This window comes from Melopsittacus undulatus, chromosome 3 (assembly GCF_012275295.1).
Source record: "Melopsittacus undulatus isolate bMelUnd1 chromosome 3, bMelUnd1.mat.Z, whole genome shotgun sequence".
NCBI lineage: Eukaryota > Metazoa > Chordata > Aves > Psittaciformes > Psittaculidae > Melopsittacus > Melopsittacus undulatus.
Genome location: NC_047529.1, coordinates 83,706,578 through 83,728,124, shown reverse-complemented (window position 1 = coordinate 83,728,124; position 21,547 = coordinate 83,706,578). Strand labels below are relative to the sequence as shown.

Here is a 21,547-nt window from a genome sequence, read left to right as displayed (position 1 = left end):
AAATAGATCAAATGGAATTTTTTTTTGCATTTTTAAAATTTTTAATTAGTAGAAGCCTCCTGGCTTTTTTGCACAGAAATGTTTTTCACTGAGAAGGAAGGAGTTAAAAAGATAAGTGTCCTGTCTGTCATCTTTGTTGAGTACTTTGATATTCTAGCTCTTGCAAAGGTATTACAGTAAAATGACAACTCTTAATATCCTCTCTTACTTTCATCTGTAGTCCTTGTTACAGTGGCAAGTCAATTTCTTTTTCTAAACAGCTGAGTCTTCCGTATACTTTAATTACCTGAGATCCATAGACACTTTGCAAATAGTATTTGAGTATCAATAAAAGGGTTTATTTTTTTTAAGGTTTAGTGTATTTAATATTGTTATCCATAGTGCAAAATACTGCAGCTGTTTGTCATGAGATCTTGTGCACATCATCACCAAGTGGGATTCATCTGACCTTATTTTAGAGGCTTGCAATATAGATGTCTCTAGCAAACCTAGTATTCCTAAATTCCCAAAACAGAGAGAAACAGACTCTTTTAGGCACAATTTATCTGACATATTTATATCTTTTTATATCTACTTTAGGATGAATTGAATCAAACCATAAAATTTCCCATTTTTCTTACTAGAATATAACACAACCTGTTTAGATGAGTCTAGCTGTCAAATAAATGCCATTTTCATGATCTAAATTAGATAGGCGTAATAAAGAATAAGTACCATCGTGATCAGGTAGAAAAATTTTATAAATGCGTGCATCTCCATATATGTGTCTGGGGAGGAAAGCAATGTGCTTTGTGAAATCTTTGCAGGTAAAGATGGACAGTTAAAAAAGGAAAGCTAAAGACAGAGCATACCAGTTTTATTTTTGGAAAGTAAACAGGATCTTTTAAGTCACATCTCTTTTTTTAGACACAGAAGTGCAACCTCCCCACTTTGAAAAAGAAAAGAAAATTTAGCTCTTGTCCTGGGTTCAGCAGTAGCAGTCATTTTTCTCCTTCTTGGTAGCTGGTGCAGTGCTATGTTTTGACTTTCGGGCTGGGAACAGTTGCTGATAGCAAGCATGTTTTGAGTTACTGCTCAAATGTTTGGTTTGTCCAAGGCCTTTTTCTGAGCTCATGCTCTGCAGGGGAAGGAGGGAGGCTGGGAGGAAGGAGAGACAGGACACCTGACCCAGGCTAGCCAAAGAGGTATTCCATACCATAGCATGTCATAACCCAGGATGTAACTGGGAGACCCGGAAGGACTGGAGCTCTGGGGAGAAGGAGGAGGTATCGGTCGGTGCTCAGTTGGGCAGGGAGGGGTGAGTTATGGGTTGGTGGCTGGTGAGGTGTTGTATTCTCTTCACTTCACTTGTTATTGGCTTTATCATTATTATTTGTAGTAGTAATGGCAGTAATGATTGTGTTATACCTTAGCTATTAAACCGTTCTCATCTCAACCCGTGGGGGCTGCATTCTTTGGATTCTCCTTCCTAACTCTCTGGTAGTTGGGGGAGCGAGGGGGGGAGTGAATGAATGAGCTGTGTGTGGACTTGATTTAAACCACGACAGCTCTATATGGAAATTTTTCACTACTTTGAGATTCCCGGGCTTATATTGCAGATGTTTTCCCTCCTACTGTGTTGAATCAAGCAAAGTCCTTAAAGTGAAGATAGTTAGAAAAATACTTTTTTCTTCACTTCTATGTATTTTTCATTATGTGGCTGCAAATTGCTAAAATGGTCTGAGGGGTCTGTGACAGTCAGTCTCCGTTTTACAAATCATAACTAGTCTAAATGTAAATATAATGGAATTTGAAACAATGTTAGCTTTATGTAATTTTCAATCTGTTGAAAGACTCCTGTAGCTGTGTCTGCTTTTAAATAGCTGAGTTAGAGGAAAGACTCTGTAATTGTTATCATCTATATGAAAATGTAGTTCAAATGAAAACGGTAGGTTAGCTCCTAATATCCCTATTCAGATTTCATTCACTTAAACAGTCGTGTGGATAATAATGGGTGTTTTGACTGAAGAGAGATTTCGGTATCAGGTCTATAGTAATTATGACTAATGTTTTCTGATTAACTAGTCATGCATATCAAAATAATTGGTCTGTGCTATCACTAACATGTATAAAGCTCCCACAGCATGTTCATCATTAACAATACATTTAAAAAAAAGGAGGTAATTCAGGTCTTAAGGAGCTTAACAACCTAAATGGGGAGACAGTACAAAAACCTGGGATACACATCAGAAAAGCTGCTTTCTCTTTTTATATAAAACACTGAGGGGAGAGAACAGCTAGTTTTTGTGACGGGATATTTGTGAAGAAATTAGCTTTGACGAGGTAGAAAAAAAGAGAGGGTGTCTCACTGGGGTGAGAAGACAGTTCCCAGCAGAGATCATAAATGAGCAGCCTTTGGCATTCACATCCTTTCCTTTCCTTTCCTTTCCTTTCCTTTCCTTTCCTTTCCTTTCCTTTCCTTTCCTTTCCTTTCCTTTCCTTTCCTTTCCTTTCCTTTCCTTTCCTTTCCTTTCCTTTCCTTTCCTTTCCTTTCCTTTCCTTTCCTTTCCTTTCCTTTCTTCTTTCCTTTCTTCTTTTCTTCTCTTTTCTTCTCTTTTCTTCTCTTTTCTTCTCTTCTCTTCTCTTCTCTTCTCTTCTCTTCTCTTCTCTTCTCTTCTCTTCTCTTCTCTTCTCTTCTCTTCTCTTCTCTTCTCTTCTCTTCTCTTCTCTTCTCTTCTCTTCTCTTCTCTTCTCTTCTCTTCTCTTCTCTTCTTCTTTCTTTCCCTTCCCTTCCCTTCCCTTCCCTTCCCTTCCCTTCCCTTCCCTTCCCTTCCCTTCCCTTCCCTTCCCTTCCCTTCCCTTCCCTTCCCTTCCCTTCCCTTCCCTTCCCTTCCCTTCCCTTCCCTTCCCTTCCCTTCCCTTCCCTTCCCTTCCCTTCCCTTCCCTTCCCTTCCCTTCCCTTCCCTTCCCTTCCCTTCCCTTCCCTTCCCTTCCCTTCCCTTCCCTTCCCTTCCCTTCCCTTCCCTTCCCTTCCCTTCCCTTCCCTTCCCTCTTTTTGGCCACTGAAAGCAACATAATTAAATAAACTTGATAGAGAAAAACACGAAGCATTTTCTTAAAACTAGCCTGTAATAAATGGCTTTATCTGATTATATTTAAAAGTGAAAAATGCAAAATAGGGATTGTTTTCTGAATTCTTATTAAATTTTTAAAGTTATATACCAACAAATTGTGTGCCTCATGCATTTACAATATACATACGTGTGTATAATTCACATATGTACAAGTATGTATATGTTCATACATATTAGTGATACATATCAGCTTGGTCCCTGTTAAATGTACTATGTTTAAAAATTAGTGGACATGTTTGAGGTATAAAATGCTGAATAAATTGTTTTTGAAAGTGGACAACAGATTTTGTCTATCAAGCAGTCCCACTCCTGCTTTTAAACTAGGAAAATTCTATCTCAGGCTTCTGATATTAAGTTTTGGGTAATTTATTGGATGCATCTCTAAAACTAAACAGGAGAAAGCGGTTGGTTTGTTCTCACACAACCTGCAGCGCGGCTTTTTCAAACCCTCCTAATTTCTTTTCTATGGATAATTTGAAAGTCTACATCAACAAATAGCTAATACAGAAAATACACTGAAGAGAAAAGCAGAATCTGAACTAACAGCAAAAATACAAAGATTCTAATGGAGACCAATGTGACCACATGAATTCTGTAATATGTGTGTCATGGATCATTAAAACTGTAAGCTTTCAACATACAGCATCAGATGGAATAACACCCTCATTTTTTTCCCTAGAGATTTTATAACTACCTGTGTTAGTATTTTTCCCCTTTAATTTTTGACTTGGTGACTTGTGGCTCCATCTCCACAACCACTTCTCTCTGCCATTTTACTTTTATCCTTCTACAAACTTTTTCACAGCTCTTTCTCATTAATTGATCATTTCCTTAGGAGGATAAGCCAAGGTTATAATGGTGGGCCGTGTATCTTTGACATACCTGAACATAAGTCTGAGGTGGAAATGTCAGGGAAAAAATCCTTACAAAGGACCTTGTGGAGAGGTGGCTACAATACTTAGGATATTTTTTGTTTCTCTTGATACTTTGTCTTGCTCCAACAGTTTTCTCTTGATTTTTCTGCCATTTTCTTACTCTAGTATTTCTCTCAGACATACTTTAGGTATTTCCAGGTGGGAAGACATCAAGTTTCTCCAACTGCTGCAAGCTTCACTCAAGTGAGAACATCGGTAGAAAAAAGTGGCAATTAGCACCATGGCACAATTTTAATTACATTATGTTCATAATGAGTATTATTGGGAATTATTTCTTATTTAGCACAAAAAATAGTAGAGAAAAAAAAACATTGTTTTTCTTGATCTGTCATCCATTCTTGACTGACAGAGATGCTGTCTCTTGGCACTGAAGGATATTAAATTTATCCTTAACCCCACCTCTGGTGATTTTGTTTGAGTAATTCAGTTTACACAGGGCTTAAACTCGGGTTTTTAAAAACATTATTTCTTAATGTATTGAAAAGAAGATGTGATGAATTTTGTTTAAAATGTCACTTTATCTCTTCTGTCCTGTTACTTGATGGTTACTATAGATAATAAAAATTTAAATGATTTATTTCTAATACTGTAGCTCGACCTGAGGCAATAGCTTATTACCGGAGTTATCTTAGTAGGTTAGCCTATGCATACTTCTGCTTTGAGTTCTGGAAAGTCTTGGAGCCTTCAGTAGCTGCTCTTGATCAATTAATTTCTGCTTTATGTTTTATTGCATTTTTTTGTTAGGAAATTTTGTTAGGAAAATATCAGTACTACAAATTTCTTGTAGTTTAAAAACAGATTCAGAAGCAAAACAAGAAAAAACCTTGAACAACTCAGACTTATTTTCTGTTTGCTCCCACATGGATGATTCTAAATTTGCTACTATGATGTGAGACATTAGTATAATTTGTATTCCTTAAAAGTAAATGGCCTCCTTATTAAATGGAATAACAAAACTATTGAAGTAACTTGTAGAACTGGGAGGGAATGAATAATAGGAAGAACAGAGTGGGGTATTTGAGGATATTTTTAAAAAGTAAAAGGAAATTTTACTTTTATTTTAGAAGTAAAAGGAAAAGTCTAGGAATTTTAAACCTAAAAGTTTAATTGAAGTTTCCAATAATGCTTGGAGGAAAAATCTAACACTTGCAAGTATCTGAAAGAATCCAAGAACAAGAGTAACAACTAGCAATTTGTCGAAAAATAGATCATATTTAACTGTGGAGAGAAGGAAGCAATAGATATATTAATCTCTGTAAGGATTTTCATAATTTAGCATGATACTGTCATTAACAAAATGGGAGTCCAGATATAGATAAAAATATACTAGGGCTGCTGTGGACTTGGTCTACTAACCTGTACCTGGGGAATAGTTATTAGTAGTTCATCATCAAAAAGGAGGGATGGAATAGTCGCAATACTTATTAAAGAGGCCACGAGGATGATCAGGGGGCTGGAGCACCTCCCGTATGAAGACAGCCTGAGAAAGTTGGGTCTGTTCAGCCTGGAGAAGAGAAGGCTGCGTGGAGACCTCATAGCAGCCTTCCAGTATCTGAAGGGGGCCTACAGGGATGCTGGGGAGGAACTATTCATTAGGGACTGTAGTGATAGGACAAGGGGTAACGGGTTGAAACTTAAACAGGGGAAGCTTAGACTGGATATAAGGAAGAAATTCTTTACTGCTAGGGTGGTGAGGTACTGGAATGGGTTGCCCAGGGAGGTTGTGAATGCTCCATCCCTGACAGTGTTCAAGATCAGGTTGGATGAAGCCTTGGGTGATATGGTTTAGTGTGAGGTGTCCCTGCCCATGGCAGGGGGGTTGGAACTAGATGATCTTAATGTCCTTTTCAACCCTAACTATTCTATGATTCTATGATTCTAAGATGTAGTCATCACCAAGCTAGGAGGGAATGGAGATAAACAGGAACACAGCCTGGGATTGTAAAATGATTACCAGTTTGAAACATAGTCTAGAAAAAAACATCATTTTGCCCAGAAGAGGCCAGCGTAGGTTATTGCACTTGGCTGGCAGTATTCAGCAACACAAATACAGAATGGACTACAGGTAAAAGTAGACAGGGGTTTGAAGGTTAATTTTAGACCATAGGCTGAACAGTAACCAGAAAGTTAAGCCTATAATGCTAAGCAAAATATTATACAGAAACAGATAAACAGAAATATAACCTTCAAGATATTTAAAAAAAAAAAAAAAAGAAAAGAAAAAAAAAGGATGGAGACCAAGAAACCTGTTGTGCTTCAGCATGGCAAAGGCTTCAGCTGGAAAATTATGACAAGCTTAGGGAGCTGCACCTAGCACGATTTAAAGAAATTTCTGAGTGGAATATTTTGATCTCTATGGAATATTACATGTAAGAATTGAATGACTCTATTAAGGTTGAGTAACCTATGCAAAAATGTATCTAATATATAAAGATATATCTGTGCAATACAAAAGCCTGCTTCCATATCTGTGGTGGAAAATAGAGAATGCAATTGTTAAATTTCAGCACAGAAAATTAGAAGTAAAAATACCTTCTTATAGATACAGATATTAAAATACTAATGCAGATGACCTGAGGAGGAAGGTTGTGAATTCTCTGTGACTGCAGGTGAGAGAGGCATTTCTCTTCAGACAGGAGACATTCACTTGCTTTCCCTGAAAGATTCAGTTCCATCAGTGTTGTCACCAAATGCAAAGAGTAGTTAAGGCAGACCAGTATCGCCAGGTTGTTGTGCATTAAATGTGTTTTGCTATATTGAAACAAGTTTTGAGAGGAAGTCAACAATGCAGATGGAAATTATTTATTTGGCTGCTAATTCATCAAGTGTCAGTGAAATGAAAGAGATTTTATTTCTGTGTTTCCAAGTCAGATTTATATGAAGCTTGACATATGGGAGATGGCTTCTTAAAAAGCTGATGATCATGTGTTGAAAATGGTTTTGGACCTATGAGAATCTCAGGTTTGTAAGGTCAAATTTTTCATGGCATCTTTTTCAGTTTACTCCAAAAAAGACTAGTAGTTATAATTTAATATATTTATGGCGTTAATGCTCATGTTCAGTATCAGAATCAGCATTTATAAAGGGAATTCTCTTTTTTCAACTTGTAATTTGCTTTGTCTGCACATTCTTGCTGAGTGCAAATATTATAAAATATTAATGGAAAGCTTCATGAAATCTTATAAACCATGACTGAGTGAGGAAATACAAGGTTCTAAGGTTGGTTATGTAGCAATTTCAGTGATTCCTGGCATGGTGCCATAGTTACATTTCTTGTTGATATTTCTGTGTCAGACCTGATGCATAAAGCATATTTCTTTGTTCCTGTTTCTTTCAGTTCCCCTCTGAAACGGGATTTAAGGGGATGAAATCGCAGCCAAGGGCCATGCTAAAATACAAAGTAACGTTAACAAGTTAGTAAAGGCTTTAATGCTGGCCATCAGTATAGTACTGTATGCTGACTTTCAGCATTTGCATTATTAATTCAGTATTTACTACTCCTGGTGATGCTGCTTGGGATATACACCTAATGATGTAACTGCATTTTGTGAGAATGAAATCAGCATATCTTCATAAAATGGTGAATGATTTGTTGAAAATCTCCATTTACACCTTCCTGCTAAAGTCTGGGGCACTTCTTCATGAAAAAAAAATGTCTGGGGAAAAAAAAAGTGCTAGGAAAAATGAGTATTGAGCTAACATAGTCTGTTTTTGCATGGAGTAAATATCAAGTTAATGCATATGATTTATCCTTTATAGTAAATCGGCAATATGACTCATTTTAGGCATCTCCTATGACTGCTGTTTTTTACTGCAGTATTCAGTCATGCTGATTTATGCCACGCTATCCTATAAATATTTTGCAGAGTATTATCAATAATATAATTCTATCTCTTGGCCCAGATGGAATGAATTTAGAGCACAAAGCAGGCAGAAAGCGTGATTCCTTCCTCAAGTAGTTTACTGCTTGAAATAAACTTGGTATAAAATGTGAGACAGGGTGCAAGACATCAGTGGTTGAGAGCCTGGATCTGGAAAAGTGAAAGCTCAACTAACAAAATATTTTATTCTGTACGGGCTTATGTACTCGATAACATGGTTCTGTTTGACTGGACGGATCATTAGGGTCATGGCAGGTGAGCAGGGCCAAATTAGAACAGTGAGTACTGGCAGACAGATCTACTCAGGTTAATACAAGCAGACATCTCATCAGTCTCATTAGACTGCCCATATAAGAAATTGCAGCAATGGGAGAGGACTGGTGATACTAAAATAGGAAAAGGGCTCTGGTCTCACTGCACTTGAGACCGAGTCAGGAATAATTGGCTGAAATAATCTTATTTATTGTAGGTCTCTACTAGAAATAGCATTCTTGCTTAAGGGGGGCTATAGGGATACCGGGGATGGACTATTCATTAGGGACTGTAGTGACAGGACAAGGGGTAATGGGTCAAAACTTAAACAGGGGAAGTTTAGATTGGATATAAGGAAGAAATTCTTTACTGTTAGGGTGGTGAGGCACTGGAATGTGTTGCCCAGGGAGGTTGTTAATGCTCCATTCCTGGTGGTGTTCAAGGCCAGCTTGAATGAAGCCTTGGGTGATATGGTTTAGTGTGAGGTGTCCCTGCCCGTGGCAGGAGGGTTGGAACTAGATGACCTTAATGTCCTTTCCAACCCTAACTATTCTACGATTCTATATAGCATTTCCTTTGAACTGTGCTATGGGTACTGCCCTTTTGTTTTATTGACTGACCTGCTTATCCTGCATATAAGAACCATCAAAGATAAAATTCAGTCATTTGCGAGTGTACTTGTCCTCATTTGCAGTCCTGTAGCTTACTTTTTTGTTCTGGATTCTAGCAGGATAGAGTCTAATCTAGATGTGCAATAAATCCTGTTTTTAGGATCCTCAGGCAAAATATGAATGACTAGAGATCCAAATGTCCGAAATGTTGTCATCTTTTGTTTGTATTCACCTCTCAACATTGTACCATATATTAAATAGTTTAGCGTAACTATTTTAATCTAAAAACTGTGGTTTTGACTGCTTTGAGAAGTGTGCTCTCAACCTTTTGAGTTGTACTTAGTTGAAAAGTTTAGATATGTGAATGTATACACATATTTTAATTTTCCACAAAACCTGAATTCACTTTAAATTCTGTTATGTTTTATGTTCTGCTGTGATCATTAATAATCCCCAGGGAGGCCTAGTGAAAACACTTGATGGATCAGTTAACTAAGTTAATATTGGATACATCACTGATGTACTCCTATGTAACTTACATTTCCAAATACTTGAAGTGTTATTTCTTCTTTCAGCGATGTGCATCTTCTTTGAAGACACTTACATACTTTTTCTTAGGAAAAAAAAGTTTTTTGGATGAGATGTTTCTCTGAAGTTGAGTTTTGGAAACTAGTTGCACATTTGTTCTGGCACAACTATGAAGAGGTGAAACATGAAATTGATAGGTATTTTCTGTGACAAAACGCAGGGTTGGACCCTTATCATGTGAAGAACATGTAAAAATAAAGCAAGTCAGTCATGTTTTAAACTAGTATTCCACATCTATTGTGGTAACATCTTAGGATTCAAATATACACTAAAAGTATGTTGCTGATAAATATAGGGAGAAGTAGGAGAATGGGGAAGAAGACAGTGAAAAACCTTTGATCTCTAAAGGGATGCTGTTGATTATGAAGTTCACCAATCTGCATGTATCAAATCTCCACAACCATTTCTTTTGATATGGGGTAAAATTTGTTGAAAGTTTTATTCTGGTCTCAGGTCAAGTTCAGGTAATAAACTTGAATCTCTGAACTCGGAAATGTCTAGTCTAGATTAAAACCATGAAGAGAATCTCTGTCGTTTTCTAATGGCACTAGCCATTCTAAAAATTATTTACTCAAAGCAGTGATCAGGATTGCATGTGAAATTAAATTCATTAGCATTGCCCCAGGCTTACACAATTCTCTGCATATCATCTTCTGTTCCGTAGTTTCAGAGAACAGAATGTGTTTCATTTAATTTTCCTTGAGAATTTAGTTGGCCTAATATCTTGGCAGCAGTTTACAAACTTTGCTAGGTTATACGGCTGCCAGGAAGAATAAAGAAATGGTTTCCAGTCTTCCATTAATAAAACTAAGTTTCCTAAATTAAGTACTTGTTTTCTTGCTGTGATAACAGTCAAACCGATCTCTTAAACTTTGTCAAAGGAAATTTTCATGCTACTTGAACTCAGTAAAATTTGCAGCTAGACAAATTTAGACTAGAAGGAAGATGCAAATTATGGGGAGCTGAGATAATTAATCTCATACATGACTTGCCAAAGATTATTGTTGGTGCTCATCAGTGATAAGCTCAAACTCAAGACAGGATGCATTTTCTAGGAGTTACAGTGTAGTTAACCCGTAACTACTGATCAAGAAGCAGGAGTTACTGAAGGTGTTAAGAACTAGACCAGCAAGATATGATCACAAAGCTGTTTTCAGGCCTGAAAATTAGTCGACTTTTTCTAATTTTACTTATCACTTACGAATCAAATAGAAACGTCTCAGAACAGCTTGTTGCTGATTTTCAGTATATATCAAAATCTTAGTTCATTTTTTTGTTGTTTTTTTTTCCTTCCTGACAGGTGTGTCTACTTACAACAGCTTCTATGTTTTTTGCAAGAGTATCTGCCAATCTGTGAAACCTGGGAAACTCAGGGTCCGCTGCAGTGAGTGTAAACAAGGAACACTGACATTGGCAAGGGTAAGATTTTGTGTGTGTTTGTTTGTTTCAAGGTTTTGGAGTATACGGAAATGATACATCTATTGTTACCTATTTACATACATGCGGCTATGTACATATACATTTCTATTTTTTTCCTTGCTCATCATAACTCAGAAGAGTAATTCAAAGGATCGTGAAAATTTTACTCACTTATCTCCATTATTTGCAGCTCACATAAGGAACGAATTGCAGACTAGAGCTCCAATACTCTTAGCTTTAAATTTTAAGAACATAATGATTAACCTGGTAATATGTACCACGTGTGCAAATACATGTATGTTAAAGAGTTGTAATTAGAGATGCTTAAAAAAAAGCTTGGAGCAGTTGTTAAGGCCACAGAAAGACCTCAGTTCATATCTTGATTGTGAATATTACGGAATGAGACAAGGAGGGATTAAGTGGCTGTGCAGTTGGGAATTTTAATCTCTCCAGCCTAGCTGCTGCATATGAAGTCAAGGGAAAGTTATTGTGCAGGGGCAGAAAGTTACTAGTTCTGTCAAGTTTGGTTTTCATTCTAGAATGGGAGAATTTTGTTTGACTTGAATATACAGTAGTGTTATGTTTTGGAGAAATGTTTCACTCTGTTGCTGAAGTTCACTGGTTGTACTACTGGGGAATGAGAGTCCTTTCTCTCTCATAAATCAGTGTTTGTCAACCAGGTTTGATTTGTGAGAGGCTTAAGTTTTGTAGGAGACTGAGCTTTACCATCTTATAGGTTGGGGGTAGACTTTCAAATTTGGCACATGTTTAAGTGTTTAAATTTGTCTTTTCAAGGTGGTTTTCAGTGGTTAATTACAGCTTCATGCCCTTGATGTAGCTCAGTGCTTCAGTGTCGTTACATGTAATAGCACGTGAGGGTTTAAAAAGACAGCTCCTATATTCTCACTGAAAAAATAAACTGTAGAAGAGGAGAAGTTTCCACTAACGCACATTTCCAATGGTATTATAATCAGGATGGATAAAATTACAGATGACATTGTATACAGCTTGAATACTAGCAGTGAGTGCTCCTGAAAGACATTGCTGTTATCATTAGGTGAGTTTGAAATTTATGTGTTGCACTGACAGCACAAAATATGTCTTTTGCTAGATAGTGGCTTTCTACAGCATGCTCACTTTTGGAAATTATTACTATCTAACTTGTGTCTTTTGGTTTGTAATCATTATATTCCTTGTATCAAGTAGATTCAATAAATTTCTAAACTTTGAAGTTTTTGCAGTATCTGCTCAATAATGTTCTTCATTTTGGAGACTTAATACAAAAGTCAAATCTCTTCACTGTCTTCCAAGAATCCCTCATAGCTTTATCATAAAACTCTATTATAAAAAGTTCCTGTATGGCATATTCTAAATACACTTTTTGTATCTTATTGTCTGGAATGTATGGGGGTCTACATACTTTTGGCAAACACAGAGCCAATAACACAATGAATATACACAAGCTGTTCATTTCTATTGAATGAGCAGAGTACAGCTACTTACTTTTTTCTATTAGCATATTTTACAGTAGCTGCGAAAAGAAAGTAACTGGAAACTTGTAGTGGAATCACTGATGATTTTGCAGATTGATTCAAAAAATCCCAGGTTTCAGAAGATTTTAGAAAGTACTTCAGCATAAGAGTACAAAAGAGAAAAAGGAAATATCTTTTAGAGATTATCAGATGGTGATTTTTGTCTGGTTTAGTTTTTAAATGATTGTCTACAGAAATAATTTTTACTAAAGGTTCTTGTTACTTTCTCCCCAGAACAAAGAAAATATTTTATTCTTTGTTTCCTATTTAATTGAAGTAAAGCACAGTACTAAGGACAGTGGATGTGCCATTCCAGCACTTTGGGCTGGCAGTCCTCAGGTCTTCCAAAGTGCAGTATTTACAATATGAGCACACTTACTATTGCGAATGTGCTATGTAACAGTCAGTTTGTTTTATAAACACATACCATCTACTTCAGTCCTGTGGTTATGAAATTGCATGCAGATTTGACATATCCCTGGCCCTTGTGACCTGTTTTCTTCTCACTTTCTGGTTCATCTTCCAAGGAGACAGAAAATATTTCCAGCTAGGGAAGCTTGAAATATGTACTAAGTCCTATTTATTTTTTTGCTAATGGTGTAGAGACCTCTCTGCATTAATTTTTCCCCAGTTCTCTGTGAACTGTACCCGACCTTTACATGTCAACACAGCAGTGTTCTTGATAAGCTCTCTTGTGCCATAAGCAGCAAAGCACCTTGTAAACCAGCACTGGTTACACTAATTCTTTTATTGAGATGAAAGTGAATACCTGTGTAAAACCCACACAAAGATTTGGACAGCCTTAACTTACTTTACATGCTAATCCTTTTCCTACCTAAGCCACAAATGACCAACCTGATTAAACTGAGCTTTCTTTTTTCATGGTGTGTTGACTGACATGTTAAATTATTACCTATTCATTTAAACAGCCTTATGCTAAAACCTTATTTAATTGTCATGCCTATTTGTATAGCATTATTTTAATATATGATGCTCAGAGTAAATTTATGATACTACATTTCTGTGAAGTTAAAAAGCCCAGTGTTTTTATTTTTACCAAAGACATCCATCTAAATATTAAATTTGTAATTTTAATTAATTTGTAATTTTCCAGTAGACGCTTAGGTTGTTTTTTATGAACATTTCATGAACTAATGCTTTATGGGAGATATATACCAGGTTGATTTAATTATAAGAGAACATCAATCACTGCAAAATTACCACCTCTCCATAGTTTCTCTAATTAATCAAGCACGAAAGAATGGAAAGACTGGGATGTGGGAGTCTTTTGTAGACCACCAACAAGCCTGTCAGCAACTTTGTTCAAAGAGTTTGAAAATGTTAGTCATTAGTTTCACGCTATTTTTGTTTTGTTGTTGCTTTTAAGCTTTTAAATTATTTACTTTATATATATGCAAGGCTGCAGTTTGTTTCAGAAACCATGATTCAGAAGATTAAGATGTTCCTTTTTCCAGAAACAAACTTAACCACAAAAAAATACTGATTATAGAGATCACATTTTCAATACTTTTTTTTTTGAACCATAGCAGTGTTAACATTCACAGTGTTTACTCTATAATGAAAATGCATATCTGCAAATAAAAGGCCTGATTCTGCAAACTGTTACACACCAAGCTATACACATAAAGCACACTTTTCAGTGTAACATACTCCTGGTATAGAAGACAGTAAAATTTGACTGATTTGTCAGGTATTCAGCCAGAGTAAGAATCTGGATTGAAGTGCAGAAAATAGACTTTAGGTCTCCATACTCAGCCACAGGTACTAAAGTGGGGCCATTTGTACTGAGGGGGACTCAAGATTCATTACTTGAAATCTTCATTGTGTCCTTGGTAGTACTGGTTGAGTTTTCAGTATATCCTCTATTGCAAGGACCAAAGGAGTTTTGTGCATCTCCTTCTATAGTTTTCAAGTGTTCTTTACAGCTCACATCATTATTTCAGCTCTTCTTAGACATGAGGAGCTATATTCAGATCTGATTTAACTTCTTGCAGCAGATATAAGACTTAGTTTCTGGAATTTGCAGCACATATGGATTTTATTCAGCAGTTGGTGCTGACAGTCCTGTAGCTGTCCCTGCCATCTGAGCTCCAGAGGAGCTTCTTGAGTTCATGGGTTTTGTTAAACCATCTCTGAGGCAGAACTGCTCTTTCAGTGTTTGTGATATTAGGGATATGGCTTTCATTTATGGCTTTTAATCTTAAAACTAAAGAGAAATTGACATTTACTGGTTTTTGTTTCTCTGACATTGTGAAAAGCTTGTCATTTAAGTACCTTGTCAGTCAGTGTGGGCTGTATGGTACATTGCAGCTGTGCAAGGGAAAAGTTGCTAGTCTTTTGAGTGCCTTTCAAGTGACTGACAAATAACAGGTCAAAGTAGTTTAAGTGGTCTTCCTAATAGATGGTAGTGTAGTATTTCAATTTTCCTACTTTCAGATTTTATAGGAGAAGAAAGATTTTTAATACAGTAATTTTCTTCAAGTTCTTACTTCCTGTTTTAATTGAGTTATATAAGTAGGGTGGTTTCTTTTTAATGAGTATAAACTTAGCAGAGATATTCAGCAATATAAAATAAAAAGGCAGTTTACTTCTGAGCTCTCTTTCTTTAATATATCACTGTGAAACTCCATTCCACAGTGCATGACCTCTCACCACTGCTCATTTCTGATCACATACTTTTTCTGGAATTAATTAGTTGTATCCTGCCTTGGTGACAGAGAAAGAAAGGAGTACTACTCACTGCATCCAATCAAGGCTGACTGAAAAAGAGAAAGGGACAAGTGGTCCCTCTGCAATTATGATGCCCTTGCTGCTGAGGCAGCTTCTCCCTACTGCTGCTTACCATTGCTGGGGTAATATTGCAAGCAGGTTACAAAAAATCAATTTGGCATTTGAAGCTAAACTGTAAAATAAACATCCAGTGGAGTGCAATGTGATAAAGAGTGATCTCATTAAAAAGCTGGGGAGATATTAAAAATGTGATTGAATTTTTGAGACTGGATGACATAGTTATTTGTCTCTCTAAAATACCATGTTTGCTGTGAGGATAAAAATAGTTTTGATATATTTTAGCTAACACATAAACTCTATGTGTTAAAATACTTTTCTTGAGTTCTGTGCATAAGAAAGGTACCACTGGAATATGTGCTCCTTTGTCAAACTAACAAATATGAAGCAACCATTTATTGTTGGGTTACGGCTAATTAATGTGTTTGTCAGTACAAAAATAGCTTAATTTCCCTGCACTAGGCCTACAAAGGCAGTACTTGCAAGAAATTATATGTATTTAACGTATATGCTTCTTTCTACATAAATAAAGAAAAATGTCTCAATTCTGACATCTAAACTATCACCACTGGGCACTGGTATTACTGCCATTTTGAGAAGACCAGTGCAGAGAAAAATGGCTCTTGGACCTCTTCTTTTCCAGGATGTCAACAGATTGAAGATATCCTTCTGCATTAGTTATATTAAGTCAACATAATCATAAGCCTTTTTTTTTTTCCATTGAAACAGTGTTTTTTGAGAGTCAGTGAACATCTGAAGATGCAGATAAGTTATTTTGTTGTGTAGCCCAAGCCCAGGTGTGCCAGGATACCAGAGAGAAATCAGACATATTCTGATCCCTTCCCTACCCGAATAACACAGGAAACTGTATTTTTTATGCACTTCTTTCTCTCATGACCAGATCTGACAGTGAAAGGCTTGCAGAATATGAACTGCTGCGATCTAGTGCAGGACTGTAGTATGATAGTAAGTCTTGCCTCCTAGTGGTGTTAGTAGTTCATATCCAGTTCCATGGTAAAGTAGAAACAAAACCTCTGTTATGTCTATTAGATAGTTTAAGCAGTTTCCAGTAACAAAATCTGTCCCAGAAATAGATATTTTTTCCATCATGGAAGAGTGTAACACTAATTGGCCTGACCAAGGAGGCCATTTTTTATAATATTTCTGCTGTAGTTCCACAGGTGCTATCCTCATGAGGAGTTTGTCATCCACTCTTCCTTATTCTCCTATTGCTTGCAGTGACCTGGTGAAGGGTATCAGTATTAAATAAATTTAGTCCTGAGCTGACACAGAATCCAGAATTTCTGGTGGAGCTTTCCTAAGAACAATCCTGTGGGGTCTACACATCTTATTCTGCCATTGCTCAGCCAGCGTCTCCATTGCTTTTAGTAATACGAGTATCAGAAGAGAAAAAAAGAAAAAAAAAAGAACCAAAACCCAAACAAAACCCTACATTTCTACCTTCAAAATCTGTCTTGTTTGGTAATATGTTAGAATCTGCAAAATCCTGCCACACCATGGAGAGTCTGCTCCAACAAATGTTCCTAGGGCCTTTCTAAAATACTGTGGCAGTAATTATAGGAATAAGAAAGCTCAATATTGGGTAACTGCAACATTATTTTATGGCCATTTTATTCTTTCTTCTACTCTTCTTTCTTTGGCTGCAAGTCTCACTTTACACTGGACACCTTAAAGGACATCCTCACTCTTGCACTTGCCTTACATAGTGACACTGCCATTGAGGCAGTCCTCCAAAGTGCTAGGCTCCATCTGAAGAGAACAGTTGGGAGGATTCAGAAAACTTGGTATAATTTTATTCGAGCTTTTGGCTGCCTCTTTGATTTCGCTTTCTAATATCCCTTGAGACAAATTTCACTGCATTGGACATCAATTGTTTAATTTATGTATATCCAGTAAATGAAAATCAATACATACTTTATTTATGAAGATTATTCCAACCATTCCAAAAGACAAAAACAGCATTTTTTTGATTCTGAATAAACTTTGCAAAGGAAACAGTTTTGCCTCTGTGTTGGAAAAATGGCATAGGTTTTTAATTCACTTTAATGGGGAAAAAAGTATATTTTAACTTCTAATTCTATTAGAATCATCAAGTTATCTGTGCATCATTTATAATATGTATTACAGTATGTGTTTTCAGTGAGATTACACATTATAAAGTGTCTTAAAAGCTGGTAAAAAAAATTTACCAATTATTGGAAAGAATGAAAATTACTTCAGTGCTGTGTATCACTTCAAGTCATGCTGTGAAATAAAACTGGCCTTTAATGCAGAGCCTGAAGTGAGTTACTCCAGCCTGGGTGACAACAGTCATAAATGAAAAGTAAAACAGTTACCAAGTTTACTTTCAGAGAAATTTTGCATTAGTTTCTGAATCAAATGTCTTATGAATCCTTTGTGCCAGAGAAGATAGATATATGCCTAGAAATACAGATGGTGTTCAGTATATCTTATCCTCTCAGTTGCAGTGATATCACAGAAGCAGAAACTCACAGACTGGTTAAGGTTGAAAGGGACCTCTGGAGGTCACCTGGTCCAGCTCCTCCCTGGTCAGGCAGGGCTATTTGGAGCTGATTGCCCAGGACCATGTGCTTTTGAATATCTCTGAGGATGGAGACTCCACAGCCTCTGTGCAGCCTGCATTAGCACCCAGTTACCCTCACAGTAAAAAAGGTTTTTCCTCATATTCAAGGCAACAGATTCTGTGGTTCAGTTTATACCCATTACCTCTGGTATTGTCAGTGGACACCTCTGAAAGGAGCCGTGGACTAGTAAAAAAATACCGTGCTCAGAGTAACACTTGTTTTGTCCAAAGTACTAGTTATGTTTGAATTGGTTTTGTGTAACATTGCATATTCTCTGAATTGTGATCAGGGATCCTTCAATAAATAGATCCTGTATTTCATAACTCCTGCTGCTCCTGAAATTCTTAGGAATTTGGAGCACTTAACATAGGGTGACATAGGATTATGTATACCTATAGATGAGAGTGTGGACTTTATCTGTCTCATTCCTTTATGAGGCTTGTGCTATTTCTATTTGTATTTCTTACATCTTTGTTTACATGTATACCTTCTGGAAAAAAAGAAAAGAAATGGGGGAGGGGGGAAGTACCAACAGATGTGATGAGTAAAATTTAATCAGCTTTAGTTTGGGCTGCTCTTGGGGGCAGAAATGTAACCAGAGAGTGACCACTCTTTCCCTCTGTTGGCGTATGTGCAGACAGGATGACAGCAAAAGTTATTTTGGCTAGGGAAGTTAAAAAATAGCATATCTTTAGGTTACATCTTCTGACATATTGATTATTGGCAGCTCTGCTGTCATTGTCTTACCAAGATGTAACAAGAGCGTTCTCTCTATGCAGTAACTCCTCCCTCACAAAGAAACACCCTCTCTCTGAAGTGTCTTTGCCTTTTCTGTTGAAAGGGGTTACAATGGCTGTTGATAGGCATTTTAAACATTAAAGGGATACCTACTCTGTTGACATCTTAAGCTGTATTTGTAAGTAAATCCTTCTCAGTCCCCCCTTCTCAGATCTCTCTCACTCATCCCTTTTTCTACTCAGTAAGACCATGATGTGTTATGCATGTGTTACTGGGATGTATTATAGTACAAATGAATCTTGGACTGTGTCAGTGATGTTTTTTTAATATGGCATCTGCCACTGAAATTCAGATATCCCAGTGTGTAACTCTCCTAATTTGCTTTCTTTATTAAAGTACAGCCCAACTTCTGTCTTCCCAGTACTATTCCTTGGGTAGCTGGTAATACAGAGAGATCATGCTCACAATACATTATTTCAACTTTTTTCATAATGATGAATATTAAACAATTCTAAATGCTCAGGATTTTTTTTGCCAGATTTTAAAGTGCTTGAACATCCGATGCACCAGCTGGCTCAGGAGGAAAAAAATAACTATATTTACCTAAGGTATTGTAGTACCAGAAGTAGCAAATACCAGACCACTTTCTCAAATGTGTAGCTTAATCTCTGTTAAGAAGATGATGTAATTTATATTTTATTATTAATTATAGTATTTTAATATTCTTGACAACTAAGATGACTAATTAAAAACATATTAAAGTAACAGTTTAGCTCTACAAACTTATAAACAGGTTCTTACATCATTTGGAATAAACCCCTCCAAATCTGTACATTTTTGCCTCATGTCTGAAGTTATGGTTTTTTTTCTTAGGTTTGGACTAAATTAATAAAAAAAGGTTTAGGTTACTATAATCTAATATAAATAAAAACTCAGACTTCTATACCCAAAAAACCAGCTTATTTTAAGTTACATTGTTTAGACTTGGTTGGATACGGTTGTGATCTAAAGGTATTAAGGACAAACTCATTAAACTGTTCCTCAGAGCTTTGTTAGTGTAATATATGATGGAAATCTCAGCAAATTTGACAGTGACACCAAGGTGTGTAGTGCAGTAGACATGCTGGAGGGAAGGGATGTCATCCAGAGGGATACTGACATGATTGAATGGTGGGCCAACACAAATCTCATGAAGTTGAACAATGTCAAGTGCAAGGACCTACACCTGGGTCAGGGCAATCCCAAGTACACATACAGGCTGACAGAGAATGGATTGAGAGCAGCCCAGAGGAGAAGGATGTGGGAGTGTTGGTTGATGAAAAGCTCAATATGACCAAGCAGTGTGTGTTTGCAGCCCAGAAAGCCAGATGTTTGCTGGGCTGCATCAAAAAGAGTGTGTCCAGCAGCTTGAGGGAGGTGATTCTTCCTCTCTACTCCACTCTTGTGAGAATTTACCTGCAGTACTGTGTTCACCTGTGGGGCCCACAGAACAAGAAGAATACGACCTGCTTGAGCAGGACTCCTCTGGACTTCAGAGAACACCAAATATGATCAGTGTGCTGAAGCACTGCTTTTCTGCCAATGGCTCAGGATCCTGTAAATAACTTTCTTCCATCTAGCTATGCACATAACCTGCCAGCTGAAAATGCTGCTGTCCCATCCTTACCCAGGAGCATTGCCAAGAATAATGTCCATAATTTTGAAAAAAAAAACAAAAACTAACACAGGCTAGTGTTATTTGTCTGATACCAATAGAGATGTCATAGATGGTAGGGCACGTTCTCAGAATATCAAGAAATTTTCGCTGAACTATGTTGGGCTGCGGTTTGGCTTCCTGCTCACCCACTACCACCTGTGCAGCTAAGAGGATGTACAATTTTGCAGTGTCTTCACCTGAACAACACTTTTGTTCAGGGTGTTAATACTCTTTTTATATTTTGATTTGCTAGCTTTAAAAAAAAAATTCTGATGAAAAAATATAAATAATAATTTCCCTGAAGTTAGGGGAAGCTTTCAATTCCTTTCATGTCTGATCGCTTTCTTTCTTCTCAACTAACAAGCTCTGGCAAATGCTCAAGAATGTGCTTAATGCAAACTTTGCCTGGTGTTTTTTACGGTGCTGAAGGGTGGGAGAATAATTTTCAATCCCTTCTGGATCTGTAAATATATCTACTTTAGCTCAAATCCAAAACTTCCAAGCTCCTTCTAAATGCAGTTAGGAATAATTTCACACCATTTTGTCAAAGCAATCACCAAACTGAAAGACTGTCTGTTTACTTGCATGAGTCTTGAGCCTCATAGAGCTTTCTGTCGACATCAAGTCACCAGATTAAACCTCTGCCTGAAGCATGACAGTATTTCTGGTGAGAAGCAAAATAGATTTAAACCAGTGCAGTCAGGTGCCACCAGAAGGAACAGTTTATATATCTCCTGCCTTATAGGATATAAACCAGTTCAGTCAATTGTAAGATGACAGGTTGAGGGTTGGTTTTATTCTGGGCTAATAGGATTGGATATGTAAGTGCTCTGTACTTTTGTGTACTAATAAAAATCCTTAAAAAGAAACCCAAGTAAACCTGAAAATACCAACTCATATGTGAAAATGTGCTTCGACTGTGCAGCAGTTATAATTTATCCTCTAGAATCTCACTTTTTGCTTACATTTTAAGTAAGTTATTTATTATGTGGAGCCCTACACATTTTTTTTTTGGTAAAAAACTATGTTGGAAAATCCCATCAATTCTTGATGTTAATGCACAGCATTACTTGTTGAGGATGGATTTTAAAAATAACAAGTGTTGCCTCAGTCTCAGGAGTTTTGAACAGTGACAAGAGAGCTTTTTTTTTATTTTTCTCTTAATTTGCCTGCAGGTCTTGACCTCATGATAATAATTCCTTAATGTGCATTCATAATTATTCAGCTGATGTTATAGTACATTAGACCTAGTTTCACCCTATCCCTGTGGCTAACCCAATTAAGAGGAATGCAGGAAGAGGCTGTTCAGGTTCTAGGCTGTGATCAGAAACAGGAGCCAGCAGGTCACCTCTTTGGTTCTGCTGTCCC

At 36.8% G+C, this 21,547-nt stretch overlaps 1 protein-coding gene across 1 annotated transcript in view; it reads left to right on the top strand.

Annotated features, from left to right (window-relative positions):
- PRKN (parkin RBR E3 ubiquitin protein ligase) overlaps positions 1 to 21,547 on the top strand; it is a 491,539-nt gene that overhangs the window by 18,245 nt on the left and 451,747 nt on the right. The window contains exon 3 of the mRNA XM_031049876.2: positions 10,681 to 10,799. Coding sequence (XP_030905736.2) covers positions 10,681 to 10,799 — 119 coding nt within the window. The remainder of the gene's footprint in view (positions 1 to 10,680; positions 10,800 to 21,547) is intronic.